Here is a 17,978-nt window from a genome sequence, read left to right as displayed (position 1 = left end):
CACGAACTTACTTTGTATATTAATCCTAAAAGCCATTGAGATGTATCAAAATTTGAATCTAATAATAAATTAATTAATAAATAAATAATTCAAATAATTTAACGTGTACATATGGTAATATTAATTATAATTAAAAAATATTTTCCTTTAATTAATAATATTGTAAAGTAGTACATATAGATATAGATATAGTCTATGTATTGTGAATATTATAATATTTATAGTTAATTAAGGTTGTTTATAAAATCTAATTTTAGGAATGGAATATTTATTATAAAGGAATAATAGTTAAATAAGAGTTAGTTTTAAAATATTTATAAATATTTTAAATTAGTATAATATTGGAGTATCAATAGTGTATTAAAAAATAGCTTATTAAGGACGCAATTTGATAGGGGTGTATAGTGCAAGCCCTAATTGTGTAAAATGGAGGTTAACAATTATAAGCACCTAAGCTATAAGATAAGTAAGCCGCTTCCGACCATACAAGTGCACGGCGAGCCCATGCAAAAGGTTTGGTTAAGATATGTCAGATTCCACCAAATATACAAATGGAACTTAACCATACATGTCCTCTAATTATATCTTCCAAATCGTGCACACTAACAATCCATCTTTCGCCTCCAAAGGGCGATTTTAGTAAATAACCAAATATAACACTTGAGCTAAAAGTCAAGTTGGTAATTTTTCTTACATCTCCCCCTCCTGGAGTCCAGACATTGTATACGCCCCTAAAATAAAGAGCCTTGAATACTAGAAGAAAAGTACCTATACCTAGCAAAATTAAGTGAATACCCAAATTGTGGTCATTTTATTTCTATCTTTCCATACATAACTGAAAAACGGAAAAGATTCTTCAAGAGTTTCATGTCCCAGAAGTGCATGATAAATATCGTAAAAGCGATTTTTTTTTTGTTTTTTTAACATTAATTTCATTTCATAATAGGTTCTTATAATAATGCTCTTTATAAGACAATGCCTAAAACTATCTATTATCCTTCCTCACCCTTAAATAGGAGGATAATGCACTTCAACGCACTCGAACCCACGTCCTTCTGTATTGACAACAATACCAATACCAATACCAATTGAACTAAGACGATTGTTCATGTTAATGTTCATATTCATATTTATCGAATATTAGTTCTACTTATTTATTCTTTTCGTAAATAAAAGGATATGATACGAAATCAGTGTATCAAATTACATTAATTATATTAAAATCAGTTAAATAAATGGTTTTCGAATGTTTTGATACTTTATCAGTTTTAGTAGTGGATATGATAGGCATAAATGCAATTTTCATTAAAGCTTGCATGAAGGGGTTTTTTTTTTCTTTCTTTCGATTTCAGTATTTGACAAATTAAAGATTTCTAATCCAAAAACTTTCTTTAATTCGGATTGTCATCATCAACACATAAATATGAGGGATTGTTTTATAAATATGTTAATGTGCAGCATAAATTATGTTATTTAAAAAGGAATAATTGTTTTATACTCGTGTCCATAATTAAAACAATAAAAATTTGAACTCTATATGATGGTATGATAGTTAAGGGTGTTCATCGCCTTAGATGAAGTTTGGGCTCAAATCATGCTAGTCACATTTGTTGTTCAGGCTTTACCCTATTATTATAAATCACTAATTCATTAAAAAAATATAAATTTCGAAATATAAAAACGGTTTTAGAGTTTTTATTGAATGTGGTTTATTTAAAATTTTGTTTAAAAACACATTTAATTTCTTATTAATTTATGTATTATTATGAATTTTCACTTGAAATGAAGTTAACACGGTATTAAGGTATCTAGGATAAAAAATTTTATAATGGTAATTTTTTAACATTTAGCACATTATTTTGTAGGGGATTCAAATTCTCGCTTTAGGGTGGGTTTGAATGGGCGGTGGGGTACGGTACGTTTAACTTACTTTTTGTCTTACGCTGCAATATCACTACAGTATCTAATCTCACCGCCACCACTATTTTTACACTAAACACCGCCCATCCAAACTCACCCTTAAATTTGTTGATATTACAATTGATTGTTGTTGATTTTTGGAACTTAGGTTTTCTACTTCCAATGGTTGGTTTTTGCTCCATATAATGTAGGTTAATAATTATCAAGCTTCTTGTGTTGTATTGGTTTTGTTTAACAAATTATTAATGGAGGAGATTGTTGAAAAATATGAAAAGACCAAAGAACTGCTTGAGGGAGTGATAAACATTATTTGTGAGTGTATTTGATTGTAAAACCTTCATGTTGTGGTTTTACATGCTAAGTTAACATGGGTAATTTTAGTGGTGAGAGCTCTAGTCTTCAAAAGTACAAGAGTGAGGAAATTGTCACCAGGGTGTGATAAATTAATTTAGGGTCACTTGTTGTAAGTGTTTGAAGATAATGGATATTTCTCATTAAACTAAGCTCTACAGATGTAGAAAAACCAAATTGTGTAAACAATCTTTTTGTCCCCTATTTTTTTTTCATGTTATTGCAGTGTATGAAGGGGTGCCCACTTCCTTAACCACCCCTTTCAAACATCTAGCTTGTTTCTCAACAAGTGTTTCGATCTAACATTTAATATTAGAGTATGTCACTTAACGTAGCTAGTGGATATTCTTAGTGTTTTTAGATTCAAGCTATAGAAGGTTCATCTACTTCTCGTCCTCCTATCCTAAAGGTTAGTAATTTTGCATATTGAAAAGCACGCATGAAGCCGTACATGAAGTCCATTGATAAAAAGGCTTAACGGGCTGTACTAACTGGATATGAGAGCTACCCAAAATGGATACTGAAAATGGAAGTGTTAGTAGCTAGAAGTTCAGTAGACCGTAAATTTAAGAGGATCACCAAATGCAATGTAACTAAACTGTCTTGGAGACTGCTCATGAAATAACATATATTGTAAAGCAGTAAAAAAATCCACGTGTCACCATAACAAACTATCCATATCAACTTTTTCTATTAAACCTTATAATATATTTATATATGATTATCGCAAGTAAATTTCAAATAAATCATTGTTATTTTAGTAATAATGTTGAAATAATTAATATTAATAATTTAATTTTTTATACAAAATTTAAAACTACTTATAATCCCTCCTTAATCCTTATAATCCTCCTTAATCCTTAAATTAAAATATATTTAGAAACTGTGTTTTGACTCAATCAAGACTCATTCTTTTTGTCTCCAACAACCTAAGTTTGATGATGCATATAACCCATATATATATATATATATAATATTGACTTAGTTTGCTGATGCAATAACTTCTGAATGGTTCAAATTTGACTTTGAGTCCACAATGTTTTCTTATTCTAATTAAAATATGGCATTATTGAAATGTAGAAATTAAGACTGGAAGACAAGAATGCAGTAATCACCCAAAATGTGTTAATATTGGGAGGACTGCATGTAAATACATTACAAAATCCGACAGAACTTGTGTCTGTCACCCATATCAACCCAATATTTGACCATTTAAAATAGGGGGAAAAACACAATGAGCCCTAAAATAATCATGCCCCTATGCTCCCAATTTTGACTACTCCCAAAGATGTATAGATTAACAGTTTGGAAATGATACAATCAAACCCCCATTGCTTTCACATTTTGACTTAGTCCAAAAGATATAGATTAACACCTTTTTCATAGTTTTAGAATTGAGTATTTGTTGAGATGTTAGGATGGTAATTCGGTTTGATTTGAATATTTGCGAATATTTAATTTAAATATGGTAGATCTGAATATTTTGTCCATGATGAATTAAGAGCCAATGTGGATAGATATTTTAAATATCTATTATTTGAATTTATATTATGTATTCAGATAGTGAATGTAGATTCAAATATCTTAATTTACTGTATACAAAATGTGTATGAATAAATTTAGTGTCTCTGGATTCGAGTTTTCTTTCAAAACCAATATTATTATCTTAAAACAATTATATTTTAAACAATATATATATTAGCCGATTGAATCTTAACTTAATTAGTATGAGTATGGTTGTCAATGCAGAAGGATATGGGTTCGAGTGCACTGAAACGCATTATCTTCCTATTTATGGGTTAGATGGGGTTATGGATAGTTTTAGGCTTTATGTCAAAAATAGTAAAATATAAAGAAGATTATCCCCGGATTTTTATGTTATGTTAAGCAGGTTTGGTTTTGAGTTACTTTTTATAATTTTAAATTTTGGTATTATTAAAAATGTAATATTGTCGGCTTAAGATAATTTTTGTGAATAAATGTGGGAATGTTATATATAATATAATATCCCCTGAATATAAGAGAAATATATAAATTTTTATATATATTTAAAAAATGTATTATTTTTAAAATATTAAGTTTGAGAGTTTATTAATTTGGATTTTCTTAGTTAAATATGAAAATATTAAATTTACTTTTTAAAAGAATTTTAGTCTTGTTTTCAAAATAAAACTTACAAAATAATTTTGAATTCACAAATACTTTCAAAATTAGTATTTTTCTCAATAAATCAGAAATAATTATAAAACTAATACAACTCCCAAATATTTAATATTTAAAGAAAATCATTATAAACTCTTAGTATTTAATATTTATTTTTGTATTATTGATATAAAAAAAAGTTGGAGAGGGGTTGTACGTGTTTTTCCATTTAAAACAGTAATCGGTTAAGTTTTAGTTCGATTGATATGAATATTGTTGTTAATGTAGAAAAACGTAGATTCGAGTGCGCTGAAGCGCATTATTCTCTTATTTATGAATTGAGAAGTGATTATGAGTAGTTCTAGATATTATCTAAAAAGATAAATATGATTAAAAAAACTATAACGAGATTGATAGAAAACAAGGAAAAAAAAAGCATAGAGATGGGGGGCAAAATCAGGCACTGACAAGGTTCAATGTTTTAACTATTTCAACCGTATCAACTACTCTGCTGACTGACAGCTGCTAATGCCTTATGGGCATTCATCTTCTTATCATAAACTGCAATGAGACACTTGTTCATGTTTTTCACCTTGAAACACTAGAAGATTCATTTGGTTTGTTGCCATAAATGGGGGAATCCAAAAATAATAAATTCTATGGGGACACAGATGAATTATATTTTTTTTTGAGTTAAAAGAGTAATTTTATTATTATATTAATTTATAATTTTATAAAATTTAAAGTTATTAAAACACATATTTACTTCTCCCACTCATGATTAATACATATTTAGATATTCATGATTAATCATTTACAAGTATTAATTGAACTGAACAACTAATTCGATAACTAAATCTTTTCAACTTAAAACTAATTCATCAGAATAAATTTAAAAAAAAACCCATACATAAACACAACCGAATTTGAATCGGAGTACTTTAAGTTCCAAAGCTTCGATCTTTGTCAACACAACTAAGGCCTCGTTTACATGGATATAATGACAGCATAGGGGTTTGTTTACAACATAATGATAAAGAGTTTAATATTTTAGACTATTTTAATAAATTACCGACAATTTAATGGAACAGTAGGTAAAGATTTTTGTTAGTACCCAAAGATTAAGATTCAAACCCCATTGTTATTATCTCAAGTTAAATTCTGTTATTAGTGTTCGTACTATGCATAAGTTGTGAATTTAGTACTTTTACTTTAATTTGGTAATTTTTAGTTCTTATACTTTTTGGATTTTAAAATTTTAGTCGTGAACAAATGGTAGTTATTAAATTCATTAAGTTACATTATTCTATTTTCAAATTTTGATGCGGCAAATATATTGTCACATATGTATTGCCATGCCAGTTTGTTATTTTCACATATTACTCACAAAAAAATTAGTTAATAGATTAAACGTTTGTCGTTTGTATTAATACTGAAATTTTGAAATTTGAAAAATAGGGTGACTAAGAATGATCTAGTTGGAGAACATAGACTAAATTTACAACTTTATGCATAACACATAACTGATAACAGAATTTAACCGAACAGATTTAATTGTTACCATTTGGTTAGGACTAAAATTGATAAATTACAAAAATACAATGACTAAAACTGAGTAAATTAAAATATAAAAATTCAGGGTCTAATAAACAAATTTGTAATATATGCACGCAAAAGAGTTGTAAATATCTAGAGGAATTCTAAAGGAGTAGGTAGGGATTTGGATTCCCCTTAAAATTGAAAAAAAAGTACGTTTCGGTCTCTTTCAAATATTGATGACTTTAATTTAAGTGATTTTAATATGAATTTGTAGTTTTGATTTAAAATTTTATATATTTTTTATATTCTAAAAAGTTTATATATATATAGATTGAGTCTTAACTCGACTGATATGAGTATTGTTGTTAATATAAGAGGACGTGGATTCAAGTGCGCTGAAGCGTATTATCCTCCTATTTATGGGTTGGGGAGGGACTATGGGTAATTCTAGATATTGTGTCAGAAAGAACAATAATGATCAAAATCTATAATGAGATTATTCAAAAAAAAAGTTTATATCTTTATACTGCCTTTAATATAACAATTTTAGTTCTCCCGATAAACATTTTCTTATCATATACTTGAATCCAATCATTATTTATCAATTAGGTAACGATGTTATGATACGTTTATTTAAAGTCATTATTGACATACCATCTTAAGTTTGAATCTAAATCAAATCGGATCTTGACACGTATTCAAACCATATAACTATATCTCTTACATTTATTATTTTTATAAAAAAAAAAGTAGAATAACTTATTTGTCCCTTCAACTTTATAAGAAAATATTTTAGCCCTTCATTTATATTTGTTAAATCATTGTATATGCTAACTTTATTGATGTGGCATCAATGTGTATGCCACGCCAACAATTAATTTTTTAAAAATTAAAAAATATTTTATATGTTTTTATAATATTTTATACTTTTTTTAATATTCTTAATATTTTTTAAGAATTTTTAAATATTTAAAAAATAATTAATTACTAACATGACCACACAGTAGTCCACGTGTATGTCACATTAATAAAGTTAACAAACGTTAACTTTTCTATCCATTTGTGAGTAATTTGACAAATAATCCAAATTCAAAAACTAAAATAAATAAAAATAAATAATAAGTTTTTGTAAAGTTGAACGGCCGTATAAATCACTATTACTTAAAAAAAATTCTAAACCAAATCTAAAACATAGACACAACACACCATTTAACATCATTAAGGATGAAATAAGTAGAGATTCCAATTCTGCTTTGGTATCATTAAGGAAAATTTATATATTATTGAAGCTTTTAAGGCAATGGATTCTTCAAGATAATAAACTTGTAAACAAAATTATTAAGACAATACGAGATATAAGAACTAATTTACTGTTGATGGAAAGTCCCATCCAGATGACATCATCTTAATGTTGATTATTTGAGGAGGATTTATTTTTCATAAAAAAAAAGTGTGAGCAAAGGAACATTGCATTAAGTGGATTCAAACCGACACAATAAAAGAACGTACAAAATTAAAAGACATGAAGCAAAAATATCTTCTTTAACGTAAATAATGTTCACTAAAAGTAAAAAAAAAAACGGTAAATAATTAAATTACGTAAGTTTTTCAAAATTAAAAACATGCAGCAAAGGAACATTCCTTTTGTCGGTTTAAGGTTTATTCCACTCCATAAATAAAGAAATAAATTCTTATTTTTCAGCAGTTTAATGTTGTAAGAAATTGTAAAAATATTACCCTTTGCACTGTGAGAAAACTTCAAAGCTCCCTTCATTTTATTTTCCAAAACCTTGTTCATGGATAGTAAAAAAATACAAAATTAAAAAAAATTATGTAAAGATTTCCTTTTTTTACCCTTTTTTACAGTTTGGATTTTGCTTTTGTGTCGAAATCAATCAGCTTTTTAGGTGGTATTTCAAAAGATCAGAATCTTTTACAGCAGTAAAAAAAAAGTAAGTTCTCTTCTTTATGAATTTGATTATTTCTTGAGATTTTTTTTCTTTTTTGTTTATGCATTTCGAATTCCTTTCCTATTATTTAGAAAAAAAACTTAATGAATTCATGAAAGACTTATTAAGTTCAGGGAGGCTAAGGGATCATTGTAGTTAGTATCGTATCGGTCCTAAATTCGTATCAATTAATCTATATTTCGTTTTGGTTAAACTTTCGGTGTGTTTCGGTTCATTTCGGTCAATATCAATTTATACTGGTACGTACTAACTCGTACCGGTTCGGACAATTTTTTTATATTTTAAACCGAATTTTTAAAATTTTTACCTTAATTATTTCAATTTTTATAATTCCATTTAAAATTAGTAATTATTAAATTAAATTATTGAACTTAATTAATAATTTTATAGTTTATATTTACATATAAATATATTTATATAGATATAGATATATTTGAAATATATTTGCACATATATAATATATAATTTATTAAGAAATAACAACTATACTTTAATATATATAATAAAATTATTTTAAAAACTTGCAAAAATAAAAAAAATTTAAAAATTAATTAATTGTTGATGTAACATCCACATGGCAGTCCACGTGTATGTCTACATCAACAAAGTTAACGCTCATTAACTTTTATATTCATTTTGGAGTGATTTGATAAAAAATACAAGTTCAAGAATTAAAAGAGACAAAAATAAATAAATAAAGGGCTAAATTGACTTTCTTATAAAATTGAAGGGTTAAATAAATTATTATACCTTATATGAAATAAAAAAAGTAAATGAAATTATGGGTTAACTAGAAGGGTTGGAATGCATTTTTTTTTATGTTTAAAATTTGGGTAAACTCTAAAAATAGTCATTTTTTTGTTTGCCTCAATTTACATTTTAGTCACTTATGTTTGAAATGTTACATTTTAGTCACTTACATTATCTTTTTGTTACAAAGTGATCTCTCTACCGTTAAACTCCGTTACCTCCCTAACGGTAGCCCTACATGGCAGTCCAAATGGGTTTTAAATGTCAACTTGGATATCCAGTTGTTGGGATAAAAACAGGTTTTTAATTAAATAAATTTAATTTGGATTGTCACGTAGGACATCCAAGTTGACATTTAAAATCTATTTGGACTACTCAGGGAGGTAAGAGAACTTAACGGTAGAGTGATCACTTTGTAACAAAACGATAATGTAAGTGACTAAAACGTAACATTTCAAACATAAATAACTAAAATATATTATGAGGTAAACAAAAGTGACTATTTTTATAATTTACCCTTAAAATATAGAAAATAAAATACATGCTTTCAATGCTTTTGCTTTCAAGGATTTAAAGCTTTAGTTGAAGAAAGAAGGAAAAGGTAGATGGTTAACTCAAATAAATTAGTATCATTTTCATGCATTGGCCACCTAAATACAAAAAATGTGGTATCAATGTGATCCAATGGCTAACCTTCATTGCCTGGTGCCCAATGAATTCTAGCCCTTGATCTTGTCTGGGAAATCAATATACCTACTCCTTGATGTGCTACTTGACATTTTTTGGGACTAATTTATTAATTTTGTAAGATTCCATTATAAATATTCATTTCTATGTATTTATGTTATTACAAATTGTTTGAGTTTAAATTTACAAATAATATTAAAAAAATAAAAAATATTTATCTATAATAAAACATATAGTTTAAAACTAATTAATTATAATAACACGTGAAATATGTACAATATTAAATGAAAAGTTAGATTAAATTGTGAGTAAAACGAAATTTGAAACATATAAATACATCAAATTAACAATACTAAATGTATTACAATTGTTTATCATGATGTTGTCATCAATTATATATTGATATAAAAATGTATAAAAACGCATTAAAATGAAGTTTTAATTGAGTGATATATTTAAGGTTTTACTAATTCAATTGGCGCAAGATCCTACTCTATACATAACTTTATTATTATTTTTAAATAAAAAGACTAAATTACCTCTAAATAGTATGATTTATTTTAATTACGAAATGACATTTCTGTAATTTTCTTAGTTGAGTTGGTAACCTGATTGAAAATAACACTAACTCACTCAGTAAATCACTTAATAAATAGTATAGATAACAATAATAATCCTAATAATATCTAGATAGATATTTTAGTCCAAAAAGAATATAGATAGATATTTATAAATTTTTAAATAATATTTTTAAATTTTAAATTTTCTTTTTCTTTTTCTCTTTCTCTACTCTTCAACAAAACATCAAAAAGAAAATTAGAAAAACATGGACCACACATGCTACTTACTTCAAGTCTTCAATTAATATATGTTAGGTTAAAATATGCCTATATAGTACTTGTAATTTTTGAAAGTTAGAAATTTAGTTCTTGTATTTGTATTTTTAAAAATTTAGTCATTTTATTTTTCAGATTTTAAATTTCAGGTCTAATTATTAATATTATTAAAATATTTTTGTTAAATTCTGGTTAGTTGCAACATGTTTTTTAAAATTACATGGTTACGAATAAGTAGCTTTTTATTTCAAAATATCACAACAATAAATTTAACAAAAAATAACATTATTAACAATTAGACCTGAATTTTAAAATTTAAAAAGTAGAGAGGCTAATTCCTAATTTTTATAAAGTACAGAGACTATAAGCACATTTTAACCAATATGTTATATACCGGAATAAATCCACTTACATTAATAATTATATTTCTTGTAAAAAAAACTTAATAATTTTATATTTTTTAAATAACTTTTCATATAATTATAACTAAAAAAAATAGATAAATATATGAGAGATAGAAGAGAAATTATTCATAAATGTGTCATGGCGGACAATATTTTAATAACGTAACCTTTAAATTTATTAACATAATTTTATTTTTTATTTACAATAAATTTTGAATCTCGTATCGATCTAGAATATTATATATTTTACTATATAGTTAATAGTTAAATTCTGTTTACATAAATAATTAAGTAATTTTAATTTACTCAGAAATTATATATCATTCACTACTAATAGTTTATTTTTCTCTACCGTTTTAATTAATACATTTATTTTAATTATTTTACTAATATTTTTCATTTTATGCTCATAATGAAAGAAAGAAAAAAGAAAAATTAGAACACGGTAATATTAAAAGTATAAATGAAAATAAAAATTCTTCAAATGTATAAAATATACCATAATTGCTGATTGAGTCTTAGTTCGATTGTCGTTGGCATTGTTGCCAGTGCAGGAGGTCGTGGGTCTGAGGACACTAAAGCATATTGTCCTCCTATTTAAGGGCTGGGCAGAAATTATGTGTAAAAGAAAAATAAAATCTACCATAATTAGTTAATAAATATATGTATTTAATTACACCAACTCAATTAAAATTTAAAAAAAACCATTAAATTAATCATTTGTTTTTAAAAACAATGTCTAACCTTCTTGAATGATATTTTCTTTTTTTTTTAGATAAAGAAAACTAGTCTACTTTTTACCTAAAAGTCCCAATAATTTAAATGCACAATTTCCTAAAAATAGTATAAAAACTAAGAGTCCCCAAAATAATATCTTGTTGCCATATTAATTAACTCGGTTGCATAGTTAGATATGATTTGAATTTTTTCAAATTTATATGATTGAATTAGTATCATAAATTAAATAAAAATTAATTTAAACCTTAATAATTTTTTAAAAAAATTTATATACGGTCTTACTTAAACCTAACATATTAAAATTTTAAAAACTCTAATTTTGTTATTTCAACAAAAAAAATTGATCGGTTAAATTTTTGTTACCTGCATTTGTATCTCAATAAATTCGAATTTAGAATTGCATGAATGCATTCTATAAGACTAATATGAACGTTAATCGCTTTATAAAGTACACTTGTCAATATATAAAAATTCCATTTTGTATTTAAAACATTAATTCTCAATTTAACCGATTCATGGTTCATTTTTTTTCAACACTAATGACAAGCAAATAACCACAGATAGCTAAAATGTGGTATGGTAATTTGCTGCTTTTCTTTATCGTTGTAACGCTGGGCTTTATTTGAATGTTGGGTTATTATTGTCTTATTAGTCTGCTGTTTTACTTGGGTAAATTACGTTAGAGGTCAATCAATTATGAAAAGTTATAAAATAGTCATTTAGTTATTTAAATTTATTTATTTTTATCACTAACTAACTAACAAGAAAATAAAAACACTAAAAAATTTAATATAATTGGGTGATAAAAAAGACAATTAAATACTTAAATGACAATTTTATAATTTTCCATAATTAAAATATTAAAAAACATAATTAAATAACTATTTATACAATTTACCCATTTTTAATTCTGTTGTAATGCTGTTCCTACTTTTTATTGATGAGTTTCTGGACTTAGGTGTTAGGGGGGGTTTGTTTTGAGATTCATCTAATTGGTGTGGAGTGGTTGGTAGGTTGTATGGTGCTGATCATTTTAGTTATTTTTCTGTTTTCTTTTTTTTTAAGAAATAATTTTTTAATGCATCGACGTCCGTGCCTTCTGATTCAACAAATCAATTTTAAATAGAAATTCATTACAAGTTGGTCCAATGTAGTCATCACTTCCCAAAAAGATAATATTTATATTAAAGGATTTTAATTACGTCCCGATTTAACGATTGAGTCTTAATTCGATTAATATAGATATTATTGTTAATATAAGAAAACGTGTGTTTGAGTATACTGAAGTACATTATCCTCTTATTTATGTGTTGAGAAAGGATTATGGTTAGTTTTAAGTATTGTACTAAAAAGAATAGATACACTTAATTTCTCGATTGATTTCGAATCAAACATAAAAATATTTTGATTATTTAATTTTTATTGGTATTTAGAAAAGAATTATTTGATTTTAAGAAATGATATCATTAACATTGTATGAAAATTTCCACCTTTAAAAATTAATAAATTAAAAAATAAAATGATTGTTTGGCATAAATGTTAAGCGGAGAGGGATCGATAGCTGCACCAAACTCCAATGTCACGTGCCTGCTAGTCTCAACAAAGAGAGTCGTAGCATCGTTTACCCACGTGAGTCTCAGCTACCTCTCTTCTTCATCTTATTTATAGGAACCAAACTCTTTATTGAACTTCAATCAAAACACTTCTTCTTATCACCCTTAGCCACCACCACAACTGCTGTCAGTTCCTCTGTTGCTGTGTGCTAACTCTTGGGTTGTTTTTTCTTTTTCCTTTTGTTGAAGCTTTAAAAAAAATGGTGACAGTGGAGGAAGTTCGTAAGGCACAACGCGCCGAAGGGCCGGCCACCGTGTTGGCGATCGGTACGTCGACTCCACCGAATTGTGTGGATCAGAGCACGTACCCTGATTACTATTTCCGTATCACAAATAGTGAGCACAAGACTGAGCTGAAAGAGAAATTCAAGCGCATGTGTAAGTTTTCCTTTTATTATCTTTTTTCCTAGAATATATATATTTGTTGAAGAAATTTAGCTTATTTTATGAGATTTTAAGGTAGTTATTGGTGTTTCGTATGTCATTTTTGAATGAAATGCGCATGGCTTTAAATCATTTTCATGCAAAAATCTTTAGAAATAAAAAGGTAAAATTTTGTTCATTTCTTATTTGGGACGAATTTCTTAGGGTTAAATTTTGCTGTCAGTCCCCGTGATCTTTGTGGATTTAAAATTTAATTTCTTTACTTTTTTTTAAAGAACTTTAGTTTTTTTACATAAGCTTGTTCGTTAAATTGAATTTTGTGATTTTTAAAAAATAAAATATTTACTCATATCATCAATTTAAATTTATGTGAAAGTCAGGAAAAAATAAAATATTGTGTGTAGCATCACGATTCTAATATTTGTTTTTTGATACAATGCGTCCTCCTACACTGGCAACAATGTGATGTCAACCGAGCTAAGACTTGATCGGCTTCATTTTGTTTTTCTAGAACATTACAATTCAAGATTTAAAATAAAAACTTTACATAATTAGGTAAAAGTATTATGAAAATTCATGTGTACTAAGAGTCAGATTACATTTTTGCTCCCTCTACTAAAATAGACAAATTAGTCATTATATGTTAGATCAAATAACAAATTAGTTTTTTCTGTGAAAAATTTCATTCATTTGTGCAATTAAAAATTAGTGTGACTAATAGAATAGTCAAATGGTAACACGTGACATGCCAGGTGCAGCTCATTCTAACTTCCATAGATTAATTTACCCATTTTTTTAAATAGAATTAATTGTTGTGTTTGTATAATAATATTATAATAAAATAATACATTAATTATTTTTAGAAAAAACTTTAAGATACTTCATAATGAAAACTGTAAGATGCTTCATAATAATAGTTTAATAAGACTTTAAAATTATGTTTCATAAAATATACTGCTTGGTTCTCTTCGACCTTTTTATTTATTTATTTTAGAAATATAAAATTTTATGTAATATTTTTAGTATATATATTAAAATATATTAATATTATATATATGTAAATATGATATATATGCTATATCATATATTATAATAGATTAATTTTTTTCTTAAAATTTTATTTATCGGTGCTAAATTTTTAGCTTTATTCTGGGTATATTTTTATAATATTAAATTACAAAATTATTAGGAATTTTTTTTATGCAAAACCTTAAAAAGTCTTTTTCCTTTGTGCCTTTTGTCATTTTCAGTCGGTTATGAAAAAGATGGACATAAAAAAACTTATTATTATAAAAAAGGACAAGAAATATTTATTGCTTTAGAGTTTAGTCCACTAAGAATAAAAATCATGCTTGCATGTGAACTGAACCGGCAGGTCAGCCGGCAACCAACCACAAAGAGTAAAAAGTAAAAATAAATAAATAAATTGTTGGGTTAATTTTTAATAATTTCGATGTATTTATACGTATATTTATATTGGGTTGGTATTTAAATTTTGTAGGCGAAAAATCAATGATCAAAAAGCGTTACATGTATCTAACAGAAGAGATTTTGAAAGAGAACCCCAATGTATGTGAATACATGGCACCATCACTAGATGCAAGACAAGATATGGTGGTAGTTGAGGTACCAAGGCTAGGCAAAGAAGCCGCCACCAAGGCTATTAAGGAATGGGGTCAGCCCAAATCCAAGATCACCCACCTCGTGTTTTGCACCACCAGTGGTGTCGACATGCCCGGTGCCGATTACCAGCTCACTAAGCTTTTGGGCCTTCGCCCGTCGGTTAAGCGCCTCATGATGTATCAACAAGGTTGTTTCGCTGGTGGTACTGTGCTCCGTGTGGCCAAGGACTTGGCCGAGAACAACAAGGGCGCTCGCGTGCTTGTTGTTTGCTCGGAAATCACCGCGGTTACTTTCCGTGGGCCGAGTGATACTCACTTGGATAGTTTAGTTGGCCAAGCGTTGTTCGGTGATGGTGCTGCTGCTGTTATAGTAGGTGCGGATCCATTGTCTGAAATCGAGAAGCCTATGTTTGAACTCGTCTCGGCGGCCCAAACGATCTTGCCAGACAGCGATGGTGCCATTGACGGTCACCTTCGTGAAGTTGGACTTACATTTCACCTTCTCAAGGATGTTCCCGGCCTAATTTCAAAGAACATTGAAAAGAGCCTAGCTGAGGCATTTCAACCTTTGGGCATTTCGGATTGGAACTCGCTCTTTTGGATCGCTCACCCCGGTGGTCCAGCCATATTGGATCAGGTTGAGGCGAAGCTAGCCCTTAAACCCGAAAAACTCCGAGCCACGAGGCACGTGCTTTCAGAATATGGGAACATGTCAAGTGCTTGTGTGCTGTTCATATTGGATGAGATGAGGAAGAAATCAAAGGAAGATGGACTTGGAACCACGGGTGAAGGGCTCGAGTGGGGTGTCCTGTTTGGTTTCGGACCAGGGCTCACTGTTGAGACCGTGGTGCTTCATAGTATCTCTGCTTAAACAAGGTTCTAATGTTCATGTTGGCTAGCCCAGGCTGCACTACCATTTGCTTTGCATTTTTATTTATTTTATTTTCCTTTTTATTACTGAAATTTGTGATTTGTATGGTTATTTGAAAGAGAGTAAAGCTCTCACATATGGTGTTTAACGCCTGTAGAATTTATGTACCACCTTATATTTTATGGTAATAATAAATTGCCTTTTTTTTAGGTGAAAGTATTTGAGAGGTGTTCATTAAAATTAATTTAATTTTTCTATTATTAAAAAAATCAAATAAGATCAAATCAGAATTGATTTAACATTTTACTATTTTTAAAAAAATATCATTTATTGTTTATCAAAGTTAATATTTTAAAGTTTTTATGATTTTATATTTTCAAGATATTTTTTACACAGGAATAAATATGTTTGTCGAACCCTCCTTTTCAAATTTAAAGTATATGTTCCCACGTGAATCTCAGCAATAACTTGTTCTAGTCTTGCATATTAATTGTTTTGAACTAAAAAAACTTTTTTTGGTGGAATAGTTGCCTTATGTATAATATCTTTGCTCTCGTTAATTATGTACAAGCCCATATAACATTAAAAAGTAGATGCCCATGACATGTACTTGTAGGATGAACCAAATCCTTATTGACTTTGATGTTTCCATTAAAAAGAGTTTGTGATGTCTTTATAAATACTCCGTCGGTATAAAAAACTCATAATGTTAGTTGTGCTCTCGATTTTCAAATGGATTGCCGCTAAAAATATCTACAGATTCTCCCAACTCAATTAAGTCATCATGAGTGGGCCTCCGATTATAATGTTAACTCTAGTATAGTTTGAAATTAATTAACTTTTTAATAATATAGGGACTAAATTGGTCCATTTAATAATGAAGAAGAAATTTAATCATATTCCTATAATATAGGAACCTGTATATATTACCATGAAATATATGTGGTAATATTGCTTGACAAGTCTCTGTATTATTGGCTTAAGAGCAAATTAGTGAATAATTTGCTCTTCATTTAATATTGAAGCCAATAGAAACGGCAGTAAGGTAGAATGTCAAAAAATGTTAATTTGTAGTGTTTTAAAGTGACTTGAAATTGAGTAAATATTTAATTATTGTGCTTAAAAGAGAAAAAAATTTAAAAATAAGAAAGATCATAAAAATTAAAAATATATATTTAAAATGTTTTAAATATTATTTAAAAATTAAAGAATTATTAAAATTTTCCAAAGTTTCAAAAAGTAACAAAAATTTCCAAATTCTATAAACAATTCAAAAAATATTAAAAGTATATAAATTATAAAAAGAAAAATATTATTAAAAATTTATTTAAAACAGTAAATATAAAAATTACAATTTTTTTAAAAAAGCATGAAAAATTCTATAGAAGAAAATATTTTATTCTTTTCTAAAAAAGATTTTATTATTGACAAATTTTTTCATAAATGGTATCACATAACTTTTAAATTTAATATTTCAATTAAAAAAACAAAAAAATCTAAATTTACAATTGAAAAAATTAAAATTGAAAAACTTAAAAATTATTTAAAATTAAAAACTGAATAAAATTTCTAAATTTATGGGAAAGTATTTAAAATTATAAAAAATTCCAAAAAAAAAACATTTTTATTTTGTCAAAATCTCGGATAATTTTTCTCTTGTACTAACAAAAATTGAAAGTTAGGAGAAACACTTCAAAACTAGAAAATTGTCCCTTTTAAGTTTTTTAAAAATTTTAAAATTTTAAATTAATAAAAATAAAGTTATATTTTAATCCCTAAAAAAAATTAATCTTTTAAAAATTATAAAAAAATATAAATTATTAAAAATTAAAATTTAATTTCAACCGTACAACAATTTTTTTGAATTTTTCAAAAAACTTTAATAAATTTTTTCAGATCAGACTACTAGATTCTATAATAGATTTGAAAAGATTGAAAAGCTGGCTGCTGGATTTGCTTCTTTAATAACTTTTGTAGCTGAAGTTGGAAAAAAACCTTCTTCATCAATGGTAGCAAGGTTTGGATAAAGAAATGTTGGTTAAAAAATTACGAAAGTTATTTATCATTGAAGTGAACAGTAAAATGTGGGGTTGCCAACATTTCAAGCCACACTATCTATAAAAATAATATTTTATTTAAAATGAGTGTCGC

General features: G+C 27.0%; 1 protein-coding gene across 1 annotated transcript; it reads left to right on the top strand.

Moving 5' to 3' along the window:
- The first annotated feature begins 13,150 nt into the window (after positions 1–13,150).
- On the top strand, positions 13,151–16,043 carry LOC107927759 (chalcone synthase 1). The gene is given in 2 exon segments (NM_001327277.1): positions 13,151–13,328; positions 14,836–16,043. Coding segments are annotated over 2 exon segments (1,170 nt in total). The 3' UTR covers positions 15,828–16,043.
- The last annotated feature ends 1,935 nt before the right edge of the window (positions 16,044–17,978 follow it).

This window comes from Gossypium hirsutum, chromosome D02 (assembly GCF_007990345.1).
Source record: "Gossypium hirsutum isolate 1008001.06 chromosome D02, Gossypium_hirsutum_v2.1, whole genome shotgun sequence".
In the NCBI taxonomy this organism is placed as follows: domain Eukaryota; kingdom Viridiplantae; phylum Streptophyta; class Magnoliopsida; order Malvales; family Malvaceae; genus Gossypium; species Gossypium hirsutum.
The sequence above is the reverse complement of the archived record's forward strand: the minus strand, read 5'-3'. Positions and strand labels throughout refer to the sequence as shown.